General features: G+C 43.7%; 1 protein-coding gene across 1 annotated transcript in view; it reads right to left on the bottom strand.

Moving 5' to 3' along the window:
* The window catches only part of HECTD4 (HECT domain E3 ubiquitin protein ligase 4), a 525,771-nt gene that overhangs the window by 134,618 nt on the left and 370,280 nt on the right, over positions 1 to 20,873 (bottom strand). Inside the window, exons 43-46 of the mRNA XM_085880170.1 lie at positions 16,586 to 17,406; positions 14,040 to 14,522; positions 12,494 to 12,818; positions 4,197 to 4,549 (exon numbers count right to left, since the gene is read on the bottom strand). Coding sequence (XP_085736296.1) covers positions 4,197 to 4,549; positions 12,494 to 12,818; positions 14,040 to 14,522; positions 16,586 to 17,406 — 1,982 coding nt within the window. The remainder of the gene's footprint in view (positions 1 to 4,196; positions 4,550 to 12,493; positions 12,819 to 14,039; positions 14,523 to 16,585; positions 17,407 to 20,873) is intronic.

A 20,873-nucleotide genomic window follows, 5' to 3' on the forward strand; every position in this document is an offset into this window, starting at 1 on the left:
CGGTTGGACCATGGTAAAGATTCGTGGCAAATTCAAAGGAAAAATGAGCTGGTACATGCTCACTTAAATGGCAGATGTGTCCAAATAGAGAATAGCGTCTCGTTGCAATATCGAGTGTGATGGGGCCGAGTCTAGTGATCTCACAAATAGTCCTGTTTGAAACTTGGTCATACCATCATACCCCAAGAATGTGACATTGACATCGCATGTGGAAAGCTTCTAAAGTGTCTTGGTCCTTTTTCAAAAGAGTCCATGCCTCACAACTATAGAGGAGAACAGGCAGGACGCATGTTCTGTAAATGCAGAGCTTTGATGGTAAACTAAGACAGTCCTGTTTCCAGACGACGACTAGTTGCCCCATGACAGTGCCAGCCATGCCAATTTGTCAATGCACATCAGGGCTACAGTATCCAGATGAGTGAATGTTGGAGCCCAGGAAGGTGAAATGGTCCACTGACTCCACAACCACACCAGAGATAGGTACTGGTCGGGGAGAAGGACCAATGGCAATGTTATGTACTTTACTTTTTTTGCCATGCGGGCTTAAGGCCAAAGCTTTTAGCAAACGATTCAAAGCAGTTGAATACATCCGGACAGTAAACACTGTCGCTCACAAATAAGGCAAAACAAATCATCTGCATAGAGTAGATCGGTGATGATTTCTCCACTGATATCGATTCCAAGCTGAGCTGCACACCTTGCCATTACCCAGTCCCAAGTGCAGTAGAAGAGGGAGGGAGCAACACCAACAAGGAGGGATGTGAATTATTCTTACTCATCAAGGGTATCCTGTCTCTCCACTTTTCGACATGCTTCAGTCAACTCTCCCATTTATTCCTCCTTCGGTTCAACTGGCTTAGCAGCAACGTTGCCAAACCACCGAGTATTTACATGAAATTTGAATTGTTTGCCTATACTTGGTACCAATTCAACATCTCATTGCAGTCCTATTAGAAGAAAAGCAAAATGGTTGGACTCTTGCAATCATGATTGCTCAATGTGCCCCTGTGTGGTGATTCGCTTTTTATTCATGGAAGTGTACCAAGCAATGAGGTTGGAGCTAGCCCAGTAATAAATAAATCAATAAATAATGCTTTATTAAACTACAAACACACAACAATCCAGATAAAAAACCAGATGGGCACTCAGGAGAGCGCATACCTCCACCACGTAATGCCTGATCCACGAGAACATGTCGGGCCCAATACATTTTTGAAATATCATGCGATACAGTACCATGTCATTTTTAGCCCGATCTCTCAATGGTGAAGAATCAGTTAAAAAATTAGCAGATCCAGATCCGGATTTGGAACTTCAACAAAATTGAAACAATTTTTCCTTGTCAGACACCCAACGTGTCCACCAAGTTTCATCCCAAACTGTCCACAACTTTTTGAGATATCGTGCTCGATGTCATTTTTGGCCCGATCTCTCAATAGTGAAGAATCACATAAAAAATTATCGGATCCGGATCTGATTCGAATCTTCACCAAAGTTGAATCAATTCTTCCTTGTCAGACACCCAATGTGTCCATCAAGTTTCGTCCGAATCCGTCCACAACTTTTTGAGATATCGTGCACACAAACAAACAAAGAAGAAAAAGATGTCGTGCAGAGCACGATACTTGCAAAATCCACCCCACTCTCCAAAAGTTGCCAGGGATACATCAAATTGTCCATTTCGTTAAGATTAAAATTCATAATCTTAATTGAAGTTCAGGTCAATCAGATGAAAATTGATTATGTTTCAGAATGAAATTGATGATTTTAGAAGTTTGACCATGAGTTGACCTTTGACCTTTTGACCTCAAAAATAGTTGTTTTTCCAAATTCAGCGATGCATCATGCAATTGCTGCTTAATTTTAAGGTTAATAATTAATCAGATGAAAATTGACGATTTTTCAGATGAAATTTGATGATTTTCGAAGTTTGACCATAAGTTGACATTTGACCTTTTGATCTCAAAAATAGTTGGTTTCCTAATTCAGTGATGCAATGTGCAAATCTTGTTCAAATTTCAAGTCAATCGCATGAAAAATTATTTCAGAAATTAGACCTGAAGATGACCTTTGACCTCAAAATCAATGGGCTTCTCAACTGAGACTACCTCTTCAACTTGGTAAAGTTCCATGACGATCGATTTAGAATTGTGACCTGTCGGCATCAAACAGACAGACAATAACAAAATAGACGAACCAATATATTTGAAAAATCTTTGCTTTTGCAAGTAACAAACAAACAAGAAGAAGACGTCATGCAGAGCACGATGCTTGCAAAATCCATGAAACAAATTTTACCTCAAAATTAATTGGTGGTTTAAATCATTGAGCAAATATGCAACTCCACTTCAAATTTTAAGGGAATTGGATGAAAATTGACAATTTTAGAAATACTGCCTTAGTTGTTCACCTTGGGTCCATGTTAATCTCAAAAATAACTGGCTCGATGAAGTCACTGACCTGAAATATATATATATATATATATATATATATATATATATATATATATATATATATATATATATATATATATATATATATATATATATATATATATATGTATTTCTTCTTCTTCTTTCGGCTGCTCCCGTTAGGGGTCGCCACAGCGGATCATCCATATGATCCGCATAGAGATTTGGCACATGTTTTATGCCGGATGCCCTTCCTGACGCAACCCTGGTCGCCATATATATATATATATATATATATATATATATATATATATATATATATATATATATATATATATATATATATATATATATATATATATATATATATATATATATATATATATATATATATATATCCTCTTCAAATTTCAAGTCAATCAGATGAAAATTGAGGATTTCAGAAATACCACCTTAGTTGTTGACATTGGGCCGATGTTGACCTCAAAAATAATTGGCTGGTTGAATTAATTGACCTGAAATATAAATTCTCTTCAAATTTCAAGTCAATCGGATGAAAATTGAGGATTTTAGAAATACCAACTTAGTTGTTGAGGAGGAGATTGGGACCAGACTCTGTGCAGAGCATTGGTGCTGCCTAAGCAGTCTCCTTGGCTATTGGGCACAGTCCTGGATGGGTCGCCACTGACACAGGATACCAGCATGCTGGCACTCATTTTGCCGATCTCGGAAGGATGACAGGCCGAGTTATCCCCACCTGGTATTAATTCAACAGCTGAGTGGGATTTGAACTCAGGACCCTCGGTTCCAAAGCCCACCACCCTAACCATTAAGCAGGCATATTAGTTGTTGACCTTGGGCCTATATGTTGACTTTTTGGTCCATGTTGACCTCAAAAATAATTGGCTGGTTGAATTCAGTGAACTGAAATATTTATCTTTAAATTTCAAGTCAATCGGATGAAAATTGAGGATTTTAGAAATACTACCGAAGTTGTTGACCTTGGGCCTATGTTGACCTTTTGGTCCATGTTGACCTCAAATATAAATGGCTGGCTGAATTCAGTGACCTGAAATAGAAATCTTTGAATTTCAAGTCAATTGGATGAAAATTGAGGATTTTAGAAATACTTTTTTTTTTTAATAGAAATACCCAAGTTATTGACCTTAGGCCTATGTTGACCTTTTGACCTCAAAAACAATAAAATAATAATAATTAAAAAACACGATAAATGAAAGTTTTGTTGTACAATAATTTTTCAGCATATATTTTCATCGATTGGCCGAGAATTATTCAGTGGAAAATCTTGTGTACAAGATCGACAATGTCCACAGAGGAAGGCAACTCTGCCATTGAGACCAAATCAACCAGAAATATCTCTAAGATTAAAAGTAATTCACCATAATGTACATTCACTCATTCCAGACACTTCATCTAAAACAAGTGACAAAAATCAGCCTGGCCCAACATTTGCTCAAAATGTCAATTGCTTTGTTCACCCGAAATATATGCTCAACAGTTTGTGAAGGGACCAACAGCCACAAATTGATCCGCACAATATGGAGCAATGACAGCAAATACATTAATTTGTATTGGAAGTGACCAAAACAACCAAATTTTACACACTTTATGACGTCCACATTGAGCAACTGTTTGTCAGTATGCTTTTGCTGACGTTGACGGTCCATTTATTTCCAAATATAATTTCTAGATTCTTCCTTTTACAAGGAAATTCCAATCTTTATTCCTTCATTAAAGTACATATTACCTCAATGTTTTTCTCACCTGGCTTACGTAGTCCTCCAATGAGTTTCCAGGTGGTTTTACCGCCGCCAGAAATAATGACACAAGGTTTGAATCAGATAGCTCGAGAAGTTGTTCTTTTTTCAAGGACAACTCTTCGCCATTATATGAACACTTTGCCATCAGTTTTCTCGAACGTAAGGCAAGTTGATCATCTTCAACATCCCCGCAACTCTCCACTTTGATCTCACAACTGGTATTCTTGACCAGCAAATTCTCATATTTCACTCCAAGCCTTTCAGACTTAACTGTCATTTTCTTACAACCATTGCCAAAAGCTCCAGTCATGAATATCTGTGTAAAAGCATCTTGAGCATCTCGAGAGAGTTCACTTCCTATGGGGAGACAAGAGAAGGGGTTTGAGAGGGAAACACGGGAAATGGTAAAAGAGATATAAAGGGAGTTAAATATTAAGACTACTACGTATTTTAAAAGATATATAAAAATAATATATGGTATTTCACAAGGGGATGTCAAACAGTAATGGGGCCACATTTAATTCACAAATAGTGAAGCAGATTAAACTAGAAAGCATCTGGAAATGCAAAGTCCATCCACATCTGCTTTGTATTCAAACTTCTTCTGCTTATTCTGTATGCTAAAAATGACAAAAACAGCGAACAACAACAACAAAGAAGAACACCACGTGTCCTGAAGCTTACCTGGATAAGGAGCAACAGTCACTCAAACCCCTGCACACCCTCCTCGACACTGACATTTGTTTTAATTCCGTGAACATACTTGGTTGAAGGAACAGATAAATAATTCACAGCAAGTAGCAGAATGTGAGAAATTTGTAGATAATACTTGGTTACAGTTGTGAAGTGAGGTTGCTGAGGATATTGAAAGTGGTGACGGTGCAGCTGGGGCAGGCGGTGATAACGGTGCAGTGGGGGTAGGCGGTGGTGACTGTGCAGCGGGGGTAGGCGGTGGTGATGGTGCAGCGGGAGTAGGCGGTGGTGACGGTGCAGCGGGGGTAGGCGGTGGTTACGGTGCAGCGGGGGTAGGCGGTGATAACAGTGCAGCGGGGGTAGGCGGTGGTGACGGTGCAGCAGGGGTAGGCGGTGGTGACGGTGCAGCGGGAGTAGGCGGTGGTGACGGTGCAGCGGGAGTAGGCGGTGGTGACGGTGCAGAGGGGGTAGGTGGTGGTGACGGTGCAGCGGGGGTAGGCGGTGATAACAGTGCAGCGGGGGTAGGCGGTGGTGACTGTGCAGCGGGGGTAGGCGGTGGTGACTGTGCAGCGGGAGTAGGGGGTGGTGACGGTGCAGCGGGGGGAGGCGGTGGTGACGGTGCAGCGGGGGTAGGCGGTGATAACAGTGCAGCGGGGGTAGGCGGGGGTGACGGTGCAGCAGGGGTAGGCGGTGGTGACGGTGCAGCGGGGGTAGGCGATGTAGCGGAGGTAGGCGGTGGTGACAGTGCAGCGGGGATAGGCGGTGGTGATGGTGCAGCAGGGGTAGGCGGTGGTGACGGTGCAGCGGGGGTATGCGGTGTAGCGGGGGTAGGCGGTGGTGACGGTGCAGTGGGGGTAGGCGGTGGTGACGGTGCAGCGGGGGTAGGCGGTGGTGACGGTGCAGCGGGGGTAGGCAGTGATAACAGTGCAGCGGGGGTAGGCGGTGATGACGGTGCAGCAGGGGTAGGTGGTGGTGATGGTGCAGCAGGGGTAGGCGGTGGTGACGGTGCAGCGGGGGTAGGCGGTGTAGCGGGGGTAGGCGGTGGTGACGGTGCAGCGGGGGTAGGCGGTGGTGACGGTGCAGCAGGGGTAGGCGGTGGTGACGGTGCAGCAGGGGTAGGCGGTGGTGACGGTGCATCGGGGGTAGGCGGTGGTGATGGTGAAGCGGGGGTAGGCGGTGAGAACAGTGCAGGGGGGGTAGGCGGTGGTGACGGTGCAGCAGGGGTAGGCGGTGGTGATGGTGCAGCAGGGGGAGGCGGCGGTGACGGTGCAGCGGGGGTAGGCGGTGTAGCGGGGGTAGGCGGTGGTGACGGTGCAGTGGGGGTAGGCGGTGGTGACGGTGCAGCGGGGGTAGGCGGTGATAACGGTGCAGCGGGGGTAGGCGGTGGCGACGGTCCAGCAGAGGTAGGCGGTGGTGACGGTGCAGCGGGGGTAGGCGGTGGTGATGGTGCAGCGGGGGTAGGCGGTGTAGCGGGGGTAGGCGGTGGTGACGGTGCAGTGGGGGTAGGCGGTGGTGACGGTGCAGCAGAGGTAGGCGGTGGTGACGGTGCAGCGGGGGTAGGCGGTGGTGATGGTGCAGCGGGGGTAGGCGGTGATAACAGTGCAGCGGGGGTAGGCGGTGGTGACGGTGCAGCAGGGGTAGGCGGTGGTGATGGTGCAGCAGGGCTAGGCGGTGGTGACGGTGCAGCGGGGCTAGGCGGTGGTGACGGTGCAGCGGGGGTAGGCGGGGTAGCGGGGTAGGCGGTGGTGACGGTGCAGCAGGGGTAGGCGGTGATGACGGTGCAGCGGGGGTAGGCGGTGTAGCGGGTGTAGGCGGTGGTGACGGTGCAGTGGGGGTAGGCGGTGGTGACGGTGCAGCGGGGGTAGGCGGGGCTGACGGTGCAGCGGGGGTCGGCGGTGGTGACGGTGCAGCGGGGGTAGGCGGTGGTGACGGTGCAGCGGAGGTAGGCGGTGATAACGGTGCAGCGGGGGTAGGCGGTGGTGATGGTGCAGCGGGGGTAGGCGGTGGTGACGGTGCAGCGGGGGTAGGCGGTGATAACGGTGCAGCAGGGGTAGGCGGTGGTGATGGTGCAGCGGGGACAGGCAGTAATGGAGGTGCAGTGGGTGTAGGGAGTAGTTATGCAGCGGGTGCAGGGAGTGCTGAAGGTGCAGAAATAGAAATGGGCAAAAATGAGGAATGGGAGACAGTTTTTGTGGGTGACGAGACGATAAAATATGTAGATGCCGTGAACATACTATGACAGCAGAGGGGGTGGTGATCAGATTCAGGAAAGTATTGATACTTGCATAGATTTGGTAAAAGATTGGGAAATATAATACAAACTGAACAAGTACAAGGTGTTTGGGATGGGAAAGAACAATGAAAAGAGAGATTACAGGATGAAAGGGGTAATTTTGGAGCATGTCACACAGGAGAAGGATCTGGGGGTGGTAATAGATACGGGAGGTAAGCAGGCAGCACAGTGCCAGGCAGCTACAGGTAAAGTAAATAGGGTTTTAGGTTGTATTCGGAGGGGGATCAATTATAAATCAAGAGGTGGTGTTAACATTGTACAGGAATTTAGTGAGGGCCACATCTAGAATACTGTGTGCTGTTTTAGTCACCACAACTCAGGAAGGACATATATGCCATAGAGAGGGTTCAGCGCAGGGCTACGAGATTGATTCCGGGCCTAGCTCGACTCAGCTACGAGGAGCGACTGAAGGAGATAGGGCTTTATTCACTAGAAAGTAGGTGGTTACGAGGTGATATGATAAGGACGTTTAAGATAATGAAAGGTAGAGATAAAATAAGTGCAGATTAATTATTCAACAGAGTAGACAGTGAAAGGACTTGGGGCCGTAGCCTGAGAGTAAAGAATAGGAGAGTTAAGACGGTAGTAAGGCAGGGGACTTTCACTCAGAGAGTTAGTACAGGGCCATATGTCTCCAAAATGGCTCCCGTGGGCAGTTCATGTTTATTTCCTAATTTCTACTGGAATCTAATCTACGATAACCACTGAATCAAAACAACATTGGCACCAATTTTTTCGAACACTTTTTCCCGCTTTTTTGTTCATATGAACTATGACGCCATAGAATACACATAAAAAATGCAATAATTAGCATTTTGGCTGTCATCTGCAATGCTATTTTAAATTTTCCTGTTCTCATACATACATTATGGTGTCAATACCTCTAGTTTAATATTTATCACATATAAACTAGGAAAAAAGCATGCCTCAATCATCGTTTTGCTTTCTATTCAAGTATATGTCATACCTTTTATAAGCCTCTGGAAAATGTTCATGCTTCCGTTTACATTAAGGTATTTTCTTTGCTTTTGTTACTAAAGTCTTGTGCTGGGGTTTTCAATATATCTTCATTATATTCAAGGGGACCTACCATCATATGCAAATTAGTTATGATGTCGTAGTAATATAGTGTTCACCATGTATTTGATGTATGCAATAGTGCCATTATACATGAAATGGTTTTAAAACAAGGAAACCAAAAATAAGTACATGGAATATCTGGAGCTGACCACAAGAGCTACGTTTCAAGAACATCATCCTCATCATCACTGTCGTCACCTGCAGTATGTATGTTAACAATTCTGTTCTCACAAGCTACTTCGCAGGTACACATATCTGTGCATTTGAGATTGTGCTTCCGACATGAGCAGATCATCGTAGAGCAACTTCCTTTACATCCACATTTGACTCGTTGAAGCACAGCCTGAGGTGCTGGCAAAACTGTTGTTGATACGGGAAGAAGCCGGTCACCTTCCAGACGCCATCCATGAGAAGTTGGTGGAGGTGGAGTTGAAGATACAGTGCCGCATTGTTTCCATATCATGGTGACACAATTTGCTTTGTTGATCTTCTGTACTAGGGTGGCCTTTATAGGGGGCAATTTCTCATCTGTGTACTGGCGCTTACTGAAGAGGAACCAACGCATCTCGTTCACAGAAGAGATTGTTGTGCCAGGAACATAGAGTTGACATACGTAGCACTCGAATTCACTGACGTCATCTTCCTGTATGCTTGGAGTGTTTCCAAGGTTGCCAAATGCTCTAACAATATCACCATCGGCTTTCTGCAGTGTATTCCAGCAGGAAATTTTTGATTTCCCGCAGAATGTGCCAGTCTGGTCACAACCACTTAAGACGTGGAAGCCAGGGAGTGCAGAAGCTTTCTGACTGCCCAGGGCATCATATATAGGACCTAAATCAATAGTTCGCCGTAGATCACCTGTTCCAACAAGCATCGATGTTGCAGGGCACAAGTCCTTGTATTACCACAAGGTGAGAACGAACACATCTGTATCCGGACTCTGAATGCAGATCGACGTGGCCCCCCTCTGCGAAGTGTCAAGAGCATGAAGTAGCATTCTTGTATCTGCCTCCTCTTGAGTACTGTTCAGATGATCTAATATGAGCTTGTTTGATTTGCATTCCTCACTGAGTGTTGTCACATATATCTTCTCAAATTCCTTGCGATCCTTCAAGATGTGTGATGCTAGATAAAGAGTGAGTCTTTGCTTGTTGTCTTGGTTGTTCAGCAGTTGCGTTAGCGTCACCTTTTCAATGATTGCCTCATTGGAGATATTGTAAGCAAGGCTTCTATGATCTCCTAGGCGCAATTTGCGTGTTCTTTCCTTCAGGGAGTTATGAATGTCATATCGGTCAAAAACGACATGAACTTCATGAAATCCTTGAGATTTGCAATCGAGGACATGCAAAAAGTGATTGGCGAGATCGTAGCAAGTTTTCACCAATGTAGGTTTCCCCATTGACTGGACCACGGCCATTCCATCAATGATTGTGACTGTGCCATGCTGTGTTTGCTCTCCTTGTGCAACAACAAGCTGCTGTTGGTCAGGCAAACGTTCCAAGGTAGTCATCAGCTTACTTTTGGCAACACAAGACCGCAAGATACCATCAAAAGTGAAGAGTGAATGAGGATATTCTGCAAACTCAAACTCACTGATGCTCTCCTTCAGGTCAATATCTGGCCGTGACAGTATCACAACAAGAAAGTGGGCGAACAGTGCTCTTTAATTCTTAATTGCTGTAACAGCGACAGCTTTCTTGCTCTTCTTAACCATTCTTGCTGTCTTCCAAGTCTTCAGATTTGCCTTCTTCATAGGACTCCAGACATTCAACTCCAGGTTTACAAGACGCTCTTGAACAAATTTCTCAAACATCTCTTCTCCAAAACTATCTCACTGAATTACTGCCTGTTTTACTACCTGTTTTACTAATATTTGTCATCCATGCTAAATTATAAAAAAAAAAATCAAACCAGAACTTGTTGCCATGTTTGTGACGAGACTTGATCGGATCATACATTTATAAGGCGTCATTACGTCACGATTCGTTAGCATGTCACACATGTAAAGTATTATTGATCAATAAGATACTGAATACAGACATACTGAATATGCGCTAAAATCTAGGCATAGGGTCCACAAAATTAAATTTGTATCAGCTTTTGCAAAGAAAATTTACATAGTTTAATTTTTATTTACGAATTATGACATCATACTTCATTTGGATAAGCATTTATGAAAATATGCTTCAACGGATGGTGCCATATTTGACTCCACACACTATCCCTGGCCGTAAATAATATATTAAATGTGCCAACATTTTTAATTTGCACCAAAATTGCAAGGGAATTGGTCTATACTGTGTATTGGTATATTGAACTATGACGTCATACTTAATTTGCATAAAAAATATGCAAACATACTCGAAAAAATTGGCGCCAAAATGTTTTCCCTTACTCACATCATAAATAATGATTTCCCGCAAAGCATACAAAATAAACATCCAAATCCCATGGGATTACATAAGGCCCCGGACTAAGTAGTTAATACATGGAATGGTCTCCCTGGAAAGGTAGTGGCAGCAGAAACAGGAGATAAGTTTAAATTACAATTAGATAGGTACCTGGAAGTTATGGAGATTGAGGGGTATCCATCCATTGGGACCGTACTCTGTGCATAGCGTTGGTGCTGCCAAAGCAGTCTCCTTGGCTATTGGGAACAATCCTGGACGGGTCGCCACTCCAACACAGTATACCAGCATACTGGCACTCATTTTGCCGACCTCGGAAGGATGACAGGCAGAGTCAACCCCACCTGGTGTTAATTCAATAGCTGAGCGGGATTTGAACTCAGGACGCTAGGATCCCAAGCCCACCACCCTAACCATTAAGCCAACACCAGGCATAGAGGGGTATGGGGATGTTGATAGGACTTTAGGTGGCTTGAGTATTGATGGGTGATTGTGTGTATGTGTACTGAGTGTTGGTGAGGGTCTCGTCAAGGGGGGTTGTGCGGTTGATGATGTGCGTTTGTTAACCAAGCCCATGCCCCTCCCCTGAGGAAAAAAATACAAAAACTTCAAACCCCCCCCCCCAAAAAAAACCACACAAACACTTTATTTATTTTTAAAAAGAAAAGAAAAAAAGAATAAAATTAAAATGTTTGCATTTTCTTCTTTGGATTTTGTGTTGATAAATCAATGTGATGTTGATGTGGCACAGACATGATGGACTGAATGGCCCCAACCTGTGTCTGATTTCCTTGTATAACAAACTTTGGTACATCACGGGCGATGAAGGTTGTGGTCGTTTCATCAAAATCGTGTGTGTCGTTTTGGAGAAGAGAGCAAATACCTATTTTGGGGGGTCAAAAAACCCTTGTTGACCACCTTAATGAGCACAGATTTTGATGCGGTCAATACACTTTCGTTCAGCATCAGATATGAAGCTTGTGGCCAAGTTTCCTCAAAATCATGTGTTTGGTTTTCGTGATAATGATTGAAGTGTTTACAGACTGACTGACTGACACCAACAGACACTGCTCGATTGCATAAGCTCACTGGACTAAAGCCCAGGTGAGCTAAAAATACAAAAACATTGACGATTTTAGGCGACCTTGACCTTTCGACCTCAAAAGACATCGGTTTCAGTGACCCAATATGCAAACCTTGCTCAAATTTCAAGTCATTCAGATGGAAATTGACGATTTTGTGACTTTGACCTTGACAGAACACAGGTTACACTTGATGAATAGGGTCATATTGGGTCAATGACATATTGATATGACCGTCATTGATATTTTATGCAACCTCGACCTTTGACTTTTTCATATAAAAAAAAAAGCATTAGCTTCTTGCCTTTGATTGGTGAACCAATTCAATCACCCAATATACAAATTTTTAAACTTTCAAATCTGACAATTTTATTGACATGAAAAAAAAACATACCGGGTGAAAATGGACAATTTTATGCAACCTTGAATACTCAAAGCGTTTTTTGCCTCAAATAGTAATATTGTACTCATTTTGCCAACCTCAGAAGAATGACAGGTTGGGTCAACCCACCTGGAGTTGTTTCAATGGCACGAAAGGGGCTCAAACTCAGGACCCTAAGATCATCAGCCAGCCACCTTAACCGTTAAGCTAACACCAAGCTTGTACTTCTAGTACGACAATTTAAAAAATGATATTGCTTTCAGATAAATAATTTTGCCTTCATTTTCTATCTTCTATCTTCGAATAGCCTTCAGGTTTATTTATATAAGAAGTCATATAAGAGGCAAACAAGTGTTTTCTTACCTTTAAGCAATTTGCTCTTTAAGTATTTATCAAGGTGAGAAGAACTGGGAAGTGTGGGTGGATCAGAGAGATCAGCTGGTACATGGTAAACCTGGATGCCCCGTTTGAAGGCCACTCTCTCAACCTTCTGCTTTCTTGCACCTGCTCCGTGAGTTTCATCAGATTCATCACTGTTGTTGTCAATATCCTCTGCACATATCCCCTCTCCATCCAAACGTGTTTTTTGCCTTTCCCACTCATTTTCATTGATTTTTAAAAGGCCCAGTAGTTCTGGATGACTGGGAAGAGCTTCAGCAAGAGCTGGTACATTAGCCAACACTCGAACCTGCAAACCAGATAAATAAGACATGTTAAACAATAAAGGGATCCTGTGACATTATTTTCAGGGTGATTGATGTCATTAATATTTGATTGCAATTGTAAAAGTGAGGTTGTGTGATTGTTTTTTTTTGTAAGACACACACCTACATACCTAGCCCCATAGTTTTTACTGCAGGCATGGGAACAATCGGGTGAGTAACACAACCAGGATCTGACCAAAATACCTCATAGGATCTTATATGGAACCTTGACCGACAGAACCAGGAAATTACCAAAATACCTTACGTCTGCCTTCAAACTCAAGAATAAAAATAAAATCTGCAAATTACCTATCATGACTACAGATGGAGAGTATTTGCACTGACGATGCTCGTGTCAATCCACACTGGGAAAGGTGATAAATGACCTCCCAGCACCAACCAATATCAATCAATTGATATGATCAGCGAATTGTGTTGATTCCTGCCAGATATGTTGTCTTCCTTGAGTCGCTGACTAGTCTATTTAAGTGGGAGGCAGTAGGTGCTGCTAGGATCAGCATGAAGCCACTGTTGATGAAATGAAGAAAATGCTGACTTCAATGCCAGCTCCATCATTATATGACTCACACAATCCTATGCTTGCGAGTGCTGATGATTGCAGCAACGGCTTGGGCAGTGCACTGTTTCACTTTCAACAACTACTGCGTTTATGTTAAGTCACTTGATTGTGAGACGTTTGACGTTGTTAGTAAGTTTGCAAACCAATATATTCAGTTATGGAAAACAAGTCAAATAGGCTTTACATATCACTTTTTTGTTGTAAAATTGGAGAGTTGGTGAATCAAGTCAAGAAGAACGACATTCCCAGTGTGAACAAGAGGGGCACGCTTGGAAGAGGGAATTTCACGTGACTGAATGTGTTGCAGAGTATGTACATGCTGTGCTGTTTCCCACAGATCTCTCCTCTCTCTCAGCCCACTCGTGACATCAGTGCTTCAATTTTCCTCGCACAAATAATAAATCAATGGCGGTAATGCACTGAGGAAACGCGCTGAGAAATTGCTTAGAAGGCACATGATTGTAATGAGCAGAGAGGAACCCCATTTGCTGTTCATCTGAACACGTCCTCGTACCAGCATGCAACCTGTCAAAACTTTGCCTTTTTAAAAAAAATAAGGTGAATGGCCTAAAGGCCATTCACACTTGTCACTTCCCATCCCTGACTACAATAACAATAGCCTTACCTCTAAAACAGCTTCCCAGCTCATCCTGCTTTTGTCATGCTTCCCATTGTGATCATCTGAGGCATTTGGAGTTGCTGTAAATGAACTCCAGCATCTTTCAACTGAACTAGAAGAGTCAACAGATGAAGTGGCAAAAGATGTTGAGGTTGTTGCAGTGACAGTTGAGTATCCTGAGGTGAGGGAAGTCGTCAGCAAGGAGTCAGGAAGTGAGTCAGCAGGGTGTGTTGGAGATGAGGTTGCTGGTGAAGAAGGGGAACTAGGGATGGAGTCAGAGTCAAGACTGAAATCCTCAGATGGAGCACGAGGAGCAAATTTCGAAGGAGTGAGACTAACAGGAAGGGAAGCAGAGATGACGTTTTGGGGATCAGGAGGAGGCATATTGATGGGATCATTTGCTGGAGTAGAAATTTGTGGATGGAGTTTTGGAATGACATGTGGAAAAAAGGATTCAGATTTTTTCACATTTGCCTCTCTCCATGGTATCTGCAAAAAAACCCACCCCCAAAACAAAGCATTTACAGTATTTACATTTGCCCTCAATAATTCAAGTTTAAAAAATTTAAACATATTCATTAATACACACACACACACACACACACACACACACACACACACACACTCACACACACACACACACACACACACACACACACACACACACACACACACACACACACACACAGTATAAACAAGGAAAAAAACACAACACAAAAACAAAAAGTAAAACATAGAGGGATGAAATCTCAAAAAAACAACCAAACAAAGTAGAAATGACACCACATTACGAAGCCACAATACGACACCATAGTCCTGTTCTGGATTACCATCACTACATCTTTTGACATTTTACTTTTGTTGTGGGATTGTGATGGCATGCATGCATTCACACACATTGGTGCCATGCCGATATCAGCAATGTTTCAGTAATCAGCAGGCTGGAGTCAGTGTGATTACCGACTACGGTATGTATTGTATAGAACCCAAAAACCTTGAGTAGCTTTCACAATTGTTTCAAGAATATGTGAATAAACATTAATCTTTATAAACAGCTGCGTGTGATGGGTGGAAAAAAAATTTCGCTCGGTAATTTCAAAAACACATTAATAGAGCAAACGGCTCTGAAATCGGGTATAATCAAATATATTTTGCTTCGAAACTTAGAGGAACGTACAACCTTTGTAGAGCACACCCGATAACCAATTGTTTTAGAAACAGTCACGAGGACAAAGGAAAACCTGATAAAACCTCCATGAGATACGAGATGAAACTCTGCCACTGTAGCACTTGCCCACACACCCACGGAGAGTCCCAACAGATCCAAATCTACCCATATGTATCACGTTTGCGTGTGCTTTGCATGTAACTCCACCTTATACAGCAAATGCCGACTGTACATCCCGATTGGGACATAAACTGTACAGCTATCGACTGTTTGGCACTCGGCAAGTGGCTTAAGAATTCAAGCAATTACTCCAACAGAATGCCTGGCTTGGCAAGGGATTACCAATTGCCATCGATGAACCCGTGCACCCGGAAACACCCAATGTCTGAATTAGACAAATGAACACTTTTTTTCGCAGTTGGAACTGCTGCTAAGTTTAATTTTGGAGCTTAAATGTTGTAATTCGGTTTAAAGAGATTCTCGAGGTTATGGCATGCTGCGGTAATGAAATAAAGGCACGAGTGCTGGCATCTCAGGGTGTTTATAAGCATTGCAATGTACCCAATGATTCATAGGTGTCGATAAATATGAGTGAGGAAAGTGAAAAAAAATGGTCGAGCAGGCTAAAAAACATGGCAGCTTTCGACCACAGCGAGGTAACCAAGGAATTGCATGAAAACCGCATGGAGAGTGAGGTGGCCGAGGATGCGCCTAAAAAAGGATATAATTAAATAAGTCCATTAATTATCTTCAAAAGGGATATTTTAATTAACCGAAACACACAATTTTCATTCATGCACTTCCTTGGAGTTCCCTTAGTATGCAAGCAAAGTTTCAGTTTGCTCGGTTTCATGGTTTTGGAGTTATGGAGGAGACTGTCTCTGTCTCTCTCTCTCTCTCTCTCTCACACACACACACACACACACACACACACACACACACACACACACACACACACACACACACACACACACACACACACACACACACACACACACACACACACACACACACACACACACACACACGATATATTATTTCCATCGACCACTAAAGCTGGTTTGAAAAGCGTGCTGCCACAGCACAGGTTCTCACACAGCCTGCATATTATAGTCTATCCAAGTTTAGAGAAAAATCAACTGATTGGCTAGCTTGCATCCCATCCTGTGTCCGCATGCTTTGGCAAAAGGTCAGGATAAAATGGGGGTAAGCTTGCTTTGAGAGTTCAAACCAGAATGGAAAAATTAGATGGAAATGCAGTGTTAGTCGCCATTTTGTTTTTCAAACCGGGTTGAGTGGTACATGAAAAAAAGGTGGTAATGAGCTTCATCATGAACACTTTGCAGTTAAGAAATTGCAATATCTGAACATAATTATTTCTCACTTCTGACATCCAGATGGGAGCAGCCAGGCCACCATGTCCTTCACACACTCTTTCTAGCATCTGGGCAAGATCTTCAGGTGAAGCACAGCAAGGTGGTAGTCTCACAATTAGAAGGCGTGCATGGAATGTTACATTACAAGTTTCCTTCCAGGCTTTCAAATACATTTCTAAATCGTGTTGTCCACAGGGCTGCAGTCCCTCTGACAGGGAACGGAAAAAGGCAACCAGGGTTGCAGCCTTAGACAGCCAGGCTGGAGATTTGGACATCATCTCTGATGAAGAAGCACCCGAAAATGCCGATGAGGAGGCTGACACAGACGTAGAGGTTGAAGATGTTGGTGGTGCGAATGGGGGTGAAATATCGTGGTCAGTGTTTGGCCGAGATCTACGGCGACGGGAGTGAGAAGATGCAAAACTAGGAACATAAGGAGATGGAGAGCATGAGCTTGGAATGTATGGAGGTGTGCAGCTGATAAGACAAGAGCCAGAGACACATAGGCTGAAAAATCGAGAGCTGGTGAGATGAGAGGAAATAGAGTCAGAAGAACATGAGGCAGTAGAGCTGGATAAGGCTTCAGCCTCAATGGATGCTTCACAGACCTCAAAAAGTGCTCGTGCATAAACAGGAAAACAGTGCAATATATCAGAAAAGTTTCCAAGTTCATTACAAAGAGAGGCAAGAAGACCACAGAGAGAGTTGGGGAGTGGCGAGAGCATTACACAAGCTGGAGATGGGAAGGAACGACGAATAATTTCTGCCATAAGATGGAAAATTATTTCCTTGATGTTTGGAGGGAGGTCTGATATCCACAGGACATGACCTGAAAAAGAAGAACAAAAGAGACAAACATTGGAAGTATGAGAATACGAAACCATAGATACCTGTTGCTTGACATACTGCATATTTAGAGTGCACACACAACAGTACACAACCTATTTCTAAGTAATCTTTTGAGGGTATAGTACACAGGTTCCTGGCAATGTTGGAAATAGGGAAGTCATTTCAATCAATTATATTATTTAACAATTATATTATTTTGCAAAGCATTTTATTTCTTCCCTATTTCTTCCCTCTCCCTATGGTGAGAGGGGGAACCAGTGATAGAGGGAGAGTCAATGGCAAATGTAAGACAAGGAAAGAACAGCTTTTGTGAACTAATGTTTTTTTTCCAGCACATTCCTTTCCCTGCGTTTCCATTCAGTGCTGAGTTACTTCCATTATTTAACATTTGTTGAATGATAACTTTACCTTATTTCTTATTTTTGGCAATATTAGCTTTAGCCTTATAAGTTATAACTCATTTCTATATTATTGAAAAAAACTTGATTTGTGAAGGTAAAATTAACGCTGCCAAAGTATGGCTGCCATGACTGCTGCCGCTCCCTTTCGTTTTACAGCTTTTGGAACCCCAACACAGAAAAATGGGTTTTTCTGCATGCCTCCCGATGGTGAGGTCAACGTGGAGGACATTGTACTTGCAGCTGGTCAAATCATTGAGATCGACAAGTTAGTCGTTGCACTGCGAATGAATAAACAAATTGTTATCTTTGTTTCGGACGAGGCTGATGTTCCTCGAGTCGTGGAGCAAGATTTAACCATTCAACATAATTTATTTACTACTAGCAAACACAATCCGACGTTCTGCTGATGGGGGTGTAAAGGGGAGGGGTGGAGAAAGGGAGAGGGTGAGAGAGGACGGAGGGAAGGAAAGCAAGGAGTGGGTGAAGAAGGGGAAGCTAGGAAGAGGAGAAGAGCGAGGAAGGAGGGTGGAGGTGAGGAGAGCAACACCCCGTAAAACGTTACAAATACACTGTGGGAGGGAGGGGTGCGAGAGGGAGAGACAGAGAGGGAACAACAGATGTGGCAGGAGAGTGCTGCATTTTATTCGGAAGGGGGGGGGGAGGAAGGAAGGGACAGAGTGGGGGGGGAGGGGAGACGGAAAAAAAAAGAGAGGTGAGGCGTGGAGGGGACATAAGCAAAGCGAGTGATATATTTTGCTTAATGACCGAACACACATACACAAAAAAACAAACCTCATGTCAAAAAAAACACCCTTTTTTAACTCCAGCTCCCCATCCATTGCAGGTCCCTCACTATTTGCCTTTCAAACCTCACGATCCTGCTCTTTATCTTTCAAACTATATAACACCCACGGAAACTTCGCTTCACCTGAATCCAACCTTTAGTTCCTCCATCTCAATCTCCTCTCCTCATCCTTTCACCTCATACCCCCCCCAACCATGCCCCCCCCCACTTTACAACATCTCTTCATGCCTTCCCTCTTTCTCCTTTTCATTCTCCACCCAAACCATCACCCAAGCACAATCATCACAAATTCCCCCATTAGTTTAAAACGAAGGACCTGAATTACTCTAAGTTGGTACAAAACATTCATAATCGTTTGCAAATCATCGTGGAATTAAAAAGAACTTTCTTTTCTTGCCTGCAAACCTCCCATTTAAAACACAATAAAGGTTATCATTGGAGCTGTAGGTTAATTAAAGTTGCACCTATCACTGCAGCTGACGTCATGTTTGTTGAACAGGACAACAACCGCAGCTGATGTCATGATGCACTCAACGGAGACAATAGCAACAACCACACCCCTCTCAGCAGTTGTAAAGGCAGATCGGTTTGACCTCCGTGGAGAGCGGATGTGAAAACGAGTGGATGAAGTTGGTGGGAAAAGGCCATAACTATTCATGCTCAAGACATTCCGGGTGCCTTTCCATGGAGATCGGCAGACATTCAAGACGACTTTCCACAGAGATTGGCAAGTAGATTCCGAGATGCCTTTTCACAGAGATCAGCAAGCACCTTCCCATGGAGATCAGCAAGAGTTGTCGCGGACGAAGCAGCCATTCCACGGAGGTCTCACTCTGCTCTCGACACTTTCCCATGTATATCTCGACTCTTTCATATTGACTCTGCTCTCGAGTCACCTCATTTGCCAGGAGGTCTCGACTTGTCTCATGTGCTGCAACTTTTCAATTGTCTCGTTCTGGCCTATCAAGCTCTTCTTACCATGACTCCTTTGGCCAATCCTGCGCTCACGTCTGCCTGTTTGTACTGTGAGAGCCACCAAGGGGGAGGTTGCACACTACACGAGTCTGCAGGTGCATGAGTTGCACGCTGCGTGGGTCTGCGCATGCACGAGTTGCACAAGTCTGCACGTGGCATGAGCTTACACGATTCTGTGTAAGGTGATGCAAGAGCTGGACCCATGCTCCACTCTGCACTCTCTGCCTTCAGAAAGTATTCACATCCCTCGACTATTGTCACATTTTCTTGCGATACAGCCTGAATTTAAAATGGATTAAATTTCGTTTTTTTTTTAATCACCAATCCACACATAATGACAAAGTGAAACATGATTTTAGAAATTTTTACAAATAACTAAAAATAAAAAGCTGAAATGTCTTGCGTCAAAAAGTATTTAACCCCCCCCCCCCCCGAGTCACTACTGTGTGGAAGCACCTTTGGCAGTGAAGACAGCTTCGAGTCTTCTTGGGTATGTCTGTAGCAGCTTGTACATCTGGATTTGGGGAGTTTTTCCCATTCTTCCTGGCAGATTTGCTAAAACTCTGTCAAGTTGGAAGGAGAGCATCGGTGAACAGCAACCTTCAAGTCTTTCCACAGATTCTCAACAGGACTCCGATCTTGGCTTTGGCTCGGCCACTCAAAGACTTTCACGTTCTTGTTCAGATGCCATTCCAGTATTGCTTTGGCTGTATGCTTGGAATCATTGTCCTGTGAGAATATAAATCTTCACTGCAGTCTCAGGTCTTTTGCACTCTGAAGAAGGTTCTCCTCAAGGATTTGCCTGTATCTTGCTCAATTTATTGTTCCCTCTATCCTTCCAAGTCTCCCAGTCCCTGCCGCTGAAAAGCATCCCCATAGCATGATGCGGCCACCACCATGCTTCACGATAGGGATGGTGTTAGATGGGTGATGAAATGTGCTCAGTTTCTGTCAGACATAATGCTTTGCATTCAGGCCAAAGAGTTCAATTTGCATCTCATAAGACCACAGAATCTTTTGCTTCATGCTCTCAGTCTTTTACGTGCCTTTTTGCAAACACCAGGTGTGGGGTCATGTGCCTTTTTCTCAGGAGTGGCTTTGGTCCAGCCACTCTCCCATAAACCTAAATTTGTGAAGTGCTGCCGAGACCGTTGTCCTTCCGGTAGGGTCTCCTGTCTCAGCAAACAAACTCTGTAGTTCTGTCACAGCGATAATTGGGTTCTTGGTCACCTCCCTGTCCAAGATCCTACTTGTCCCATTTCTCAG

Source organism: Eptatretus burgeri, chromosome 4 (assembly GCF_056783735.1).
Source record: "Eptatretus burgeri isolate ZD-2024b chromosome 4, Ebu_testis_v1, whole genome shotgun sequence".
In the NCBI taxonomy this organism is placed as follows: Eukaryota; Metazoa; Chordata; class Myxini; order Myxiniformes; family Myxinidae; genus Eptatretus; species Eptatretus burgeri.